This window comes from Carassius carassius, unplaced genomic scaffold (assembly GCF_963082965.1).
Source record: "Carassius carassius unplaced genomic scaffold, fCarCar2.1 SCAFFOLD_74, whole genome shotgun sequence".
Taxonomy (NCBI): Eukaryota; Metazoa; Chordata; class Actinopteri; order Cypriniformes; family Cyprinidae; genus Carassius; species Carassius carassius.
In genome coordinates, this window is record NW_026775070.1 from 59,798 (window position 1) to 71,823 (window position 12,026).

At 46.7% G+C, this 12,026-nt stretch overlaps 1 protein-coding gene across 1 annotated transcript in view; it reads right to left on the reverse strand.

The window, feature by feature from the left end:
* The window catches only part of LOC132134586 (beta/gamma crystallin domain-containing protein 3), a 37,156-nt gene that overhangs the window by 12,855 nt on the left and 12,275 nt on the right, over nt 1-12,026 (reverse strand). Inside the window, exons 9-17 of the mRNA XM_059547120.1 lie at nt 11,167-11,288; nt 10,698-10,824; nt 10,568-10,603; nt 10,379-10,485; nt 9,265-9,394; nt 8,588-8,697; nt 7,426-7,552; nt 7,292-7,324; nt 7,100-7,209 (exon numbers count right to left, since the gene is read on the reverse strand). Coding sequence (XP_059403103.1) covers nt 7,100-7,209; nt 7,292-7,324; nt 7,426-7,552; nt 8,588-8,697; nt 9,265-9,394; nt 10,379-10,485; nt 10,568-10,603; nt 10,698-10,824; nt 11,167-11,288 — 902 coding nt within the window. The remainder of the gene's footprint in view (nt 1-7,099; nt 7,210-7,291; nt 7,325-7,425; nt 7,553-8,587; nt 8,698-9,264; nt 9,395-10,378; nt 10,486-10,567; nt 10,604-10,697; nt 10,825-11,166; nt 11,289-12,026) is intronic.

Here is a 12,026-nt window from a genome sequence, read left to right on the forward strand (position 1 = left end):
AGACGGACCACCGGACCTCCATCCCAACACAAGAGCTACTCAACACAGAGAAGCCCTCGTCCTCCAGCAGAGCCCAGACGGACCACCGGACCTCCATCCCAACACAAGAGCTACACAACACAGAGAAGCCCTCGTCCTCCAGCAGAGCCCACACGGACCACCGGACCTCCACCCCATCACAAGAGCTACACAACACAGAGAAGCCTTCGTCCTCCAGCAGAGCCCACACGGACCACCGGACCTCCATTCCAACACAAGAGCTACACAACACAGAGAAGCCCTCGTCCTCCAGCAGAGCCCACACGGACCACCAGACCTCCACCCCAACACAAGAGCTACACAACACAGAGAAGCCCTCGTCCTCCAGCAGAGCCCAGACGGACCACCGGACCTCCACCCCAGCACAAGAGCTACACAACACAGAGAAGCCCTCGTCCTCCAGCAGAGCCCACACGGACCACCGGACCTCCATCCCAACACAAGAGCTACACAACACAGAGAAGCCCTCGTCCTCCAGCAGAGCCCACACGGACCACGGGACCTCCACCCCAACACAAGAGCTACACAACACAGAGAAGCCCTCGTCCTCCAGCAGAGCCCAGACGGACCACCGGACCTCCATCCCAGCACAAGAGCTACACAACACAGAGAAGCCCTCGTCCTCCAGCAGAGCCCACACGGACCACCGGACCTCCATCCCAACACAAGAGCTACACAACACAGAGAAGCCCTCGTCCTCCAGCAGAGCCCACACGGACCACGGGACCTCCACCCCAACACAAGAGCTACACAACACAGAGAAGCCCTCGTCCTCCAGCAGAGCCCACACGGACCACCGGACCTCCACCCCAACACAAGAGCTACACAACACAGAGAAGCCCTCGTCCTCCAGCAGAGCCCAGACGGACCACCGGACCTCCCCCCCAACACAAGAGCTACACAACACAGAGAAGCCCTCGTCCTCCAGCAGAGCCCACACGGACCACCGGACCTCCATCCCAACACAAGAGCTACACAACACAGAGAAGCCCTCGTCCTCCAGCAGAGCCCACACGGACCACCGGACCTCCACCCCAACACAAGAGCTACACAACACAGAGAAGCCTTCGTCCTCCAGCAGAGCCCACACGGACCACCGGACCTCCACCCCAACACAAGAGCTACACAACACAGAGAAGCCCTCGTCCTCCAGCAGAGCCCAGATGGACCACCGGACCTCCATCCCAACACAAGAGCTACACAACACAGAGAAGCCCTCGTCCTCCAGCAGAGCCCACACGGACCACCGGACCTCCATCCCAACACAAGAGCTACTCAACACAGAGAAGCCCTCGTCCTCCAGCAGAGCCCACACGGACCACCGGACCTCCACCCCAACACAAGAGCTACACAACACAGAGAAGCCCTCGTCCTCCAGCAGAGCCCAGACGGACCACCGGACCTCCATCCCAACACAAGAGCTACTCAACACAGAGAAGCCCTCGTCCTCCAGCAGAGCCCAGACGGACCACCGGACCTCCATCCCAACACAAGAGCTACACAACACAGAGAAGCCCTCGTCCTCCAGCAGAGCCCACACGGACCACCGGACCTCCACCCCATCACAAGAGCTACACAACACAGAGAAGCCTTCGTCCTCCAGCAGAGCCCACACGGACCACCGGACCTCCATCCCAACACAAGAGCTACACAACACAGAGAAGCCCTCGTCCTCCAGCAGAGCCCACACGGACCACCAGACCTCCACCCCAACACAAGAGCTACGCAACACAGAGAAGCCCTCGTCCTCCAGCAGAGCCCACACGGACCACCGGACCTCCACCCCAACACAAGAGCTACACAACACAGAGAAGCCCTCGTCCTCCAGCAGAGCCCAGACGGACCACCGGACCTCCCCCCCAACACAAGAGCTACACAACACAGAGAAGCCCTCGTCCTCCAGCAGAGCCCACACGGACCACCGGACCTCCATCCCAACACAAGAGCTACACAACACAGAGAAGCCCTCGTCCTCCAGCAGAGCCCACACGGACCACCGGACCTCCATCCCAACACAAGAGCTACACAACACAGAGAAGCCCTCGTCCTCCAGCAGAGCCCAGACGGACCACCGGACCTCCATCCCAACACAAGAGCTACACAACACAGAGAAGCCCTCGTCCTCCAGCAGAGCCCACACGGACCACCGGACCTCCCCCCCAACACAAGAGCTACGCAACACAGAGAAGCCCTCGTCCTCCAGCAGAGCCCACACGGACCACCGGACCTCCACCCCAACACAAGAGCTACACAACACAGAGAAGCCCTCGTCCTCCAGCAGAGCCCAGACGGACCACCGGACCTCCCCCCCAACACAAGAGCTACACAACACAGAGAAGCCCTCGTCCTCCAGCAGAGCCCACACGGACCACCGGACCTCCATCCCAACACAAGAGCTACACAACACAGAGAAGCCCTCGTCCTCCAGCAGAGCCCACACGGACCACCGGACCTCCATCCCAACACAAGAGCTACACAACACAGAGAAGCCCTCGTCCTCCAGCAGAGCCCACACGGACCACCGGACCTCCATCCCAACACAAGAGCTACACAACACAGAGAAGCCCTCGTCCTCCAGCAGAGCCCACACGGACCACCGGACCTCCCCCCCAACACAAGAGCTACACAACACAGAGAAGCCCTCGTCCTCCAGCAGAGCCCACACGGACCACCGGACCTCCATCCCAACACAAGAGCTACACAACACAGAGAAGCCCTCGTCCTCCAGCAGAGCCCACACGGACCACCGGACCTCCATCCCAACACAAGAGCTACACAACACAGAGAAGCCCTCGTCCTCCAGCAGAGCCCACACGGACCACCGGACCTCCCCCCCAACACAAGAGCTACGCAACACAGAGAAGCCCTCGTCCTCCAGCAGAGCCCACACGGACCACCGGACCTCCACCCCAACACAAGAGCTACACAACACAGAGAAGCCCTCGTCCTCCAGCAGAGCCCAGACGGACCACCGGACCTCCCCCCCAACACAAGAGCTACACAACACAGAGAAGCCCTCGTCCTCCAGCAGAGCCCACACGGACCACCGGACCTCCATCCCAACACAAGAGCTACACAACACAGAGAAGCCCTCGTCCTCCAGCAGAGCCCACACGGACCACCGGACCTCCATCCCAACACAAGAGCTACACAACACAGAGAAGCCCTCGTCCTCCAGCAGAGCCCACACGGACCACCGGACCTCCACCCCATCACAAGAGCTACACAGCGGCCGCTCAACAACCACAGAACCCTGCAGCCGCTGAACTCAACCAGATCCGACATCTGCTGAACGTCATCTGCTCCAGGCTGAGGACATAACCTGCATAGCACACACACACACACACCTATTCATGAAATCATTTAAAATCAGTTGTTGGAATATACAAGGTCTGCACTCTTCTACTTTTGGTAATAAGACTGCAGACCAAGACTTACTCAGCAGTGTAACAGACATGGACATCTGTATCTTTCATGAGACGTGGTGTCGTAGTAATGAGACCTTACATTGTCCAATAGGATACCAGGAAATTATGGTTCCTTCATCAAAAAATTCTAAAATTAAATGTGGCCGAGACTCAGGTGGAATACTTATATGGCACAAAGACGATTTAAAGCATTCGATTAAAGTTGCTAAAAGTGGAAAATCATCCATTTGGCTTGAAGTGAAATCTGTCATATATCAGTCTAATCTTTATCTCTGTGCAATCTATATTCCACCTCATGACTCTCCCTATTACGAAGAGCAAAGCTTCCCAACATTACAGACTGACATCTTACACTTTCAGTCCAGAGGAAACATCCTCATCTGCGGAGACTTAAACGCCAGAACAGGGCGAGAAATTGATTATGTAAATATTGTAGATAATGACCACATCCCCAATGACACCACGTTTCATCCCTCATCTAATATCACACCGAGAAACAGCTATGATACTTCAGTGAACATTAGTGGAAAACAAATGTTGAAACTCTGTAAAGGTTTAGGATTATACATCATTAACGGCAGAACTTGTGGAGATACATTTGGTAGATTCACTTACTGCTCCAGATTAGGAGCCAGTGTGGTTGATTATTCAATAACAGATATTGATCAAAGTTTTATCAATGCCTTCACAGTCAGACCTCAGCTCCCGATGTCCGATCACTGCCAAACTGTGCTTTATCTGAAAGCCCCATGTCAAATAACCAAAACTGCTCCACCTGAAGCTGAAAAACTGTTTCCTCTGAAACAGAAACTCAAGTGGAATCAATCCAACTCAATTCAAAGAAAATATGAACAATCCGACTATATTAAAAATGCTAGATGACTTTATGTCCACTGATTTCACCTTAGATATTAATGGAATAAATTTAGTAACAAAAAACTTAAATAACATATTCATAACATTGATAACTCTATCTAATATTAAACAGCAAACCAAACATAGAACCAATGGACAGAGAAAGAGAAAGGGTGTCTGGTTTGATGATGAATGTGCCGGTCTCAGAAAAGAACTCAGGAGACTTTCCAACAAAAAGCACAAAGATCCGTCCAGCCAGACATTACGGCTTTCTTACTCAGACTGTCTGCAAAAGTACAAAACACTGCTGTGGAAAAAAAGAGAAAAATATTTTCAAACTAAAATTGAAGAAATTGACGATTCAATAGATCAAAACACTTTCTGGAACCTATATAAAAAAACTCCAAAAACCCAAATTAGAGATATCACTCCAGAATGGCACAATTTGGAAATCTTACTTTGAAAATCTGTATCAAAAAATTTAACCGACCGACCTCAACCAACCTCAGAGTAAAATAAAGAAAACACTAGAAGACATGGAAAAAACTATTAAGAATTATCAAAATCCATTAGATAAATCAATAACAATATCTGAAATATTAGAACATATTAAAAATCTTAAATTAAAGAAAGCATGTGGACAAGATCACATTAATAATGAAATGCTTAAACTCAGCAGTCCCAGCATGATTCAAACAATAGGCAAATGATTTAATCTGGTGTTCTGGTCCGGACACTTCCCTGAGATCTGGTCTGAGGGACTCATCACCCCCATATTTAAGAGCGGCGATCGATTCGACCCCAATAACTACCGCGGGATAAGTGTGGGCAGTGTGTTGGGAAAACTGTTCTGCAGTATCATACACACACGCATCGTCTCACACATCTCAGCACACAACATCTTAAATAAAGCACAGATTGGCTTTTTACCAAAACATCGCACATCCGACCACATCTACTCTCTCCACACTCTAATCAACAAGAACATCAACCACAAACAAAGGAAAATATTTGCATGTTTTGTAGACTTTAAAAAAGCATTTGATTCAATTTGGCATGATGGTCTACTGTACAAAATCCTACAAATTGGCATTGGCGGAAAAACATTTGACATTATTAAATCTCTGTACACCAACAGCAAAAGTGCGGTGAAGATCGGTAACCGCAGAACCGCGTTCTTCCAGCAGGGCCGTGGAGTGAGGCAGGGCTGCAGTCTGAGCCCAACTCTATTCAACATCTACATCAATGACCTGGCGTCAGCGCTGGAGAGCTCTACTGCGCCCGGCCTCACTCTACAGGGGTCAGAGGTCAGATGACCTGGTCCTGCTGTCCCGCACACCTGAGGGCCTTCAGCAGAGCCTGTCACGACTGGGCCTGACCGTCAATCTGGACAAAACCAGAGTCATGGTGTTCCAGAAGAAAGCCAGATCTCAGGGACACAAACAGCAGTTCCTGTATAAAGGCCAGGTCCTGCAGCACAGCTCTAGCTACAGCTATCTGGGCATCGACATCAGCGCTTCGGGACGCTTCGGTCTGGCTGTGAAAACACTCGCTGAAAAGGCTCGGAGGGCTTTCTATGCTATAAAGTCACGATGTGGACACTTAAAATTACCCATTAAGACCTGGATAAAATTATATAATTCAATAATAAAACCAATTCTTTTATATGGATGTGAAATTTGGGGACCAGTACTAAATTTTAAAAATTGGGATAAAACATCAGTAGAAAAATTACAATTGGAAATTGGCAAAAATATTCTGGGGGTTGACAGAAAGACGTCCACTGCGGCCTGCAGGGCTGAGCTGGGCCTGTACCCGCTGAACATGGAGATCCAGAAGAGATGTGTTCAGTTCTGGCATCACCTCCATCAGTCTGACCCAGAGTCAGTGCAATATAAAGCCCTCCTCGCCAATGAAAGCTCAGCAGAACCTCATCCTCTGAACTCACTCGCTCTTCAACTCATCCATCAACCCCAAACCTTTTATTAACCATATCCACAAACATCTAAAAGTCACTCATGATCAAGCACTAAAAGCACATTTTGCCCTCCAGAATAAACTGCAATGTTACTCGGCCCTCAATAGAACCACTAAATTGGCCAGTTATCTCTTTATTAAAGATTTTAAAGAAAGACAAATCCTCTCCAAATACAGATGAAGTGAGCATGATCTAGAGATAGAGAGAGGAAGACAGAGAGAGAGCAGAGGATCTGTAGACACTGTGACCTACAGCACATCGAGGATGAGGAACACTTTCTGCTCTTCTGCTCTAAATACACCAGTATAAGAGAAACCTTTCTGCCCAGGTTTGAAATCTTAATTCCATCATTCTCTGAACTGAGCGACACTGACAAAATGTTCTTCTTACTGGGAGAAGATGATAGTACAGCTGCACTAGCGGCTAAATATGTGTTAGCTATTCACAACGCCAGAGTCAGCTAATTCTCTAGAGAGAATCTATCTATTTATTTATATTTACTATGCTACATATGACATGATCTGTACATATATGTTTTGTTTGTTTGTTTTATTACTTATATATAATATGTTGATGCTTTGGCAACATTGTGTTTCACAGTCATGCTAATAAAGCTCATTTGAATTTGAAAATTTGAGAGAGAGAGAGAGAGAGAGAGAGAGTGTGTGTGTGTGTGTGTGTGTGTGTGTGTGAGAGAGAGAGAGAGAGAGAGAGAGAGAGAGAGAGAGAGAGAGGGCTGAAGGACTGCAGCTGAATGTGTGTTTTTATAGCTATAGGGTTAGATTTTGTCGACTCTCACCTTCCTCGGATCACCCTCAGCGACTCCACACCTGGAACAGCACAGTCAGGAACGCCGCTCTCAAACTCTCGGCTCTGGCCACTGTACCGCGTCTGGCAGTAAACACGCAGCTGTGCTCAGAGAGAAACACATTAGCAGCACACACCAGGACTCCATGCTTGTATGATAGTGGCACACAAGATGCAAACATACCAAAAACTTTGGTTCCGCGATCCGACAGACTTCCTGTGGTGAAGATAAGATGAATGAGAGCGAGTCATGAACTCAAACACAAAAGCACTCACTCTTATCAGGAAGAGAAGCCAGCGCTCAGTTCATGAGCTCACCCTGTGAATGGGCCGCAGTGACCGCGCTGAGCTCCGTCCATCACCCCAGTCCAGCAGCCCCGGATAATGACCTTTCTCTAGAACATACTGCTGTCCAGTGAAACACCTCTCGCTGTACGCAACCCACCTGAAACACACCCAACTCTCTCTGTTAAGGGCTGTCCACATTCATAACTGTAAGGTCTTGATAACTGTGTAAACTCTGAGTTTAACATCAAGCCTAATTAAACTCCGCTGATCCAGCGGATCAAGTACTTCAGGCTTATTTGAAAACTACATAGTAGTTGTGTTGAAGCAAGGATAGGACGAAAGTTTGAAGGGTGGCTGTGGCCCTCCAGGATCTGAGTTTTCTCTAAGGGAATAAGTCCATGCCACAGTTTTAATGGAGGCTTTGCACCGGCTAGTTATAGGAACTATCAGTCAAATTTTACGGTTGGATTCGCAAGTGATGTAAACAGTGAGATCTTTTACGCGCAGCATTAGAAGTGCCAGGACTTCAGCACAGGCCATCTCTCGCATGTTTGTGGACTAAGTATGTGTGTTTGCAGGGCTTTTTAGCATGGCATCAGGACACATCACAGGTAGTTCCTGTTGTGCTGGCCGTACTCTGAAGCAGGAGCTGATTTTAGACTCAGACTGAAATCCACGTTCATTTTCAGCGTTTATTTGCGCATCTTCTCAGTTAACAACGGCTCTGTGTAGTAACAGCTGCTCTATGTGAAACCACGCACCTGAGGGAATTTACCGCTGATTAGCGAACCGGCTTTACTGATGAGATGCGCATTAACGATCGGCCGATCGTGATCGGAGCACCCGGGGCTGATTTAGTCCAAAAGATGTTGCTATAATTAAACTCGTTCCATCTCCTGTACTGTACACATCAAAAAGTGTCTTTCTGCCAGCAGTTATAGGAACTATATCGATAACTATAACGTTTTAATAATCGCTCTAACTCAAAGAATATAGTGACATCCACAGCACAAACATAACGATAACTTTATTGTTAGAATCACTTTCAGAAGGTTAATGATTCTGGCCAATCCACTCAACTTTAATGAGCTTGAGTATTTAAAGCAACAGATGACAAAACTGCAGCTCGTGTTTGTAATAAACTAAGTGCTGGCGTGAGCGCTGATATAGTTGTGTCTGTGGATGAACTCACGCTCCGCTCTTCACACAGAGGCCGTGGGTCTCCTGCAGATCAGGGATCTCCAGATGAACATCCATGTCCTCATCAGACATCTTCAGACTCACTGCCGGCTCCAGGAAATCCTGAGGGAAAGACCAACACTTCCACTACAGCACCAGCAGCAAACCTACGCTTACATTTACTGTAATGACTACAGAGGACTTCTCTCATCCTCATCTCCTCATTTTTAATTATAAAATAGTTCAGTGTTTTCTAGTGCAATAATACTAAGCTGATTAAATAACAGGCTTTCTTAAGGTTTTATTAAGATACATTTATAACTTATTAAAGACCCTTTTAAGACTTAGTATAAAGTAGAACAACTTTTGTATTAGCAACACATCAAAGTTTGAAAACACAACTTCTGAATCCTACATATATAAAATAACCTGTAATTCTTTTTACAAAAAATAAAAAACCTAGAATATGGAAATCACTTTCAGTGTAGCTTCAGATCATACTGCAAACAAGATGTTTGTCCTCAGTATCCTTGTTTTCCAGTGCAAATGTCTGAAGTTTCTTACATCAAAATATATTTACTGGAGAAGTAAAATGACAGAAGATTTGAAGTCTTGTTTTATAAGAAATTGATCAAAATGAAATGAATTTATGATTGCAATGAAAATCAAGCAGAGATGAGGACGACTCACGGTCTGAACGCAGCGCAGCGACTGGATGCACAGCTCCGTCCCGCCGAACAGACGAGTACAGTCTGTGTATTCACCCTCCTCCAGCACACACTGATGACCTCTGAACCCTTCACTGGAGAACGCCACCCATCTAACACACACACACACACACACACACACATCAGGGGGTCACACACCGGATGCATCCTGTCTAGGACAATTCACAGATATCAGCAAAAACAGTTAATCTAATCACCAGACCAGAATGGACTTAGCTGTGTCAATGAGTTTAAAATACTGTACAGTATTTGACTAAACAGAGCAAACGGGACGAGAAAGCGCAGTCTATCATACTGTAGCTCTCTATCTAAAGAATATGGACTTTATTCAAACCACAGAAAGACAAACGCTTTGCTGAAAGATGCACACATACACAATCTTCCAGCTTAGAGTGAAGTCATTGTGTACATGTACAAAAATTTGGGACAAATATAACGGTGTGAACACTCATAGAAAACATTGTGTCTGAATTCTGAAGACGACCCGATTAAAGGGACACATGCACCAGATGAAAAGCTCTGCCTCACACCTTCAACACTCAAACACACTGTTTTCTAGGAGTGTTAACACACCTATTGAATTACGTTACATGCATTAAATGCACATTCTGACTTCACTCTAGACTGGAAGATTCATTTTTAGCAAATAGTTAGCATATAGTCTGTACATGAGATGCCCAAAAAAGGAGCATAACTACATCTCATTTTTTGTTCTATTTTTGGCACTAAAATTTACAAAAAAAACAGTGGAAATGATTTTTATTACATTTTATTATATTTATATTTTTATTATATCATTTACTTTTGGACATCGATCAGGTTTTTGGCCCTCAGGTGCCTCCGATGCATTATGTAAAGATAAATAATAACACAGATTTCCCTTTGACTTTGTTTTTTAAACATCTAATTTCATCAATGATACTGTATGCTTTTGGTGATTAGATTTACTGTTTTGAACTGCTGTCTTAAAAGTCCTAGATGTGATGCATCCGGTGTGTGACCGGCGTCAGAGAGCAACAAGGCCATGTCTGTGAAAGTATGCCATGATCGCTGGTTTGTGTGGCAGAGACACGCACATCCCACCCGTGACCCGCAGAGACGCCGCGGTGTTCGTCAGACGGGGACCGTGATCCAGCAGCTCCCTGAACCCACCCTGGAACCACGGCTTCTCAAACAACACCACCTACACCAGACACACAGCAATCACATCCACTGATCTGAGAACAGCTCTGAAGCTCATCCGTGTGTGTGTGTGTCTTCCTCACCTTCAGGTCCAGCGGTCTGCTCACCTGCAGCCCACCCTGCATCAGGAACACTCACATCAGATCAAACTAGCTTGATGTTTATGGAGAGCAATGTGATTGTGTCTGAGGTTGGGAAGCACTACCTACATACCATTTCTAACGGCCGGAGACTCTTGACGCAGGACAGGAGGGAATTCTGAAGAAGCGGCGTCACTTTCCCGTCAGTTTCCAGAACGGCGGATCTGCCGCTGAATCCAGGCTGCTCATAAACCAACCAGCTACGCTCACATTCAGGGAACAAGGACAAAACACATATAAACCAGAGCCAGCGCAACACCGGCTGACAAGCAGACATGACCTTTGGTAGCTAATAATTACAGCAAACCTGGCGTCAGTTCTTCATACTTCACTTAATACATCTGAGCTGATTCGACAGGTCCCAGATCTTTTAATCCTGATAAATGATCTCTGGCTAATTTGGTCCTTCGAACAAATTTGTGTATTTGATTAAAAATATCTGGATTAAGTTGTCTGAGATGTTCATTGGAAAGTAAAGATATATCGATACTCGAAATCGTGATCAGCAGTGCTGTGTCTGATGTGATGTGAGCGTCTCCTACCATCCGGTCCTGACGCAGAGGTCAGAGAGAGGCACCGGAGCACCGGTCAGGTCTGACGCAGAATGAAGACGGACCGTCTGAGACGAGCTGGGATACAGATGGATCTCTGGAACACTGCCATCCTGCACACAAGAACACCAGACGCTTCATTAAGCTGCTGACTGAAGAAAACACAAGTGAGAAATCCATCAAAGCTCATGAACACAGAGTAAACACAGATGCTCCTGATGAACGTCTGTTAGATCACATGATTCGACTGAAGCATGAGAAGCTCATAACAGCGCATAAAACTCTGAGATAAATAGAAATAATGCATGATTTACAGAATAAGCCCATCCTTCTAAAAACCTGCTTTTTTAACCCCTCCTGAGCTGCTGATCCAATTCACACAGAATGAGGTGAGTACCAACTATAGACCAACAATACAAAACACAGCAGAAGAAAACAGATGCAACAAATCATTTTAAAGACATAACCAGAGACATATACTCATGTGCTGTATTTCTTTTCAGTTTGGGTGAAAAATGCCAAATTGTTCATTTTGATTTGTTCATTTTGATTTGTTTAATAATTATTTAATTTTGATTATTTTGAACTGACTTGAGCTGAATATGGACACTAAGTCACTGATTCTGTTATTGTCCTGTTTATTACTGTGAAGCTGCTTTGAAACTATACATACAGGATAACTAGAGTTTTGAGAGCATCCACCACAAGGTGGTGCTATAAGCTATTCAGTTTTATTAATTGACGTTTGTTGATGGACATAATTCTCAGAAGAGTGCTGCAGATCACAGCAGTGTTTCAGTGCTGCTACAATCCGTGTAAAGAAACTTTCCAGAACAGGGTTTCTTATACAT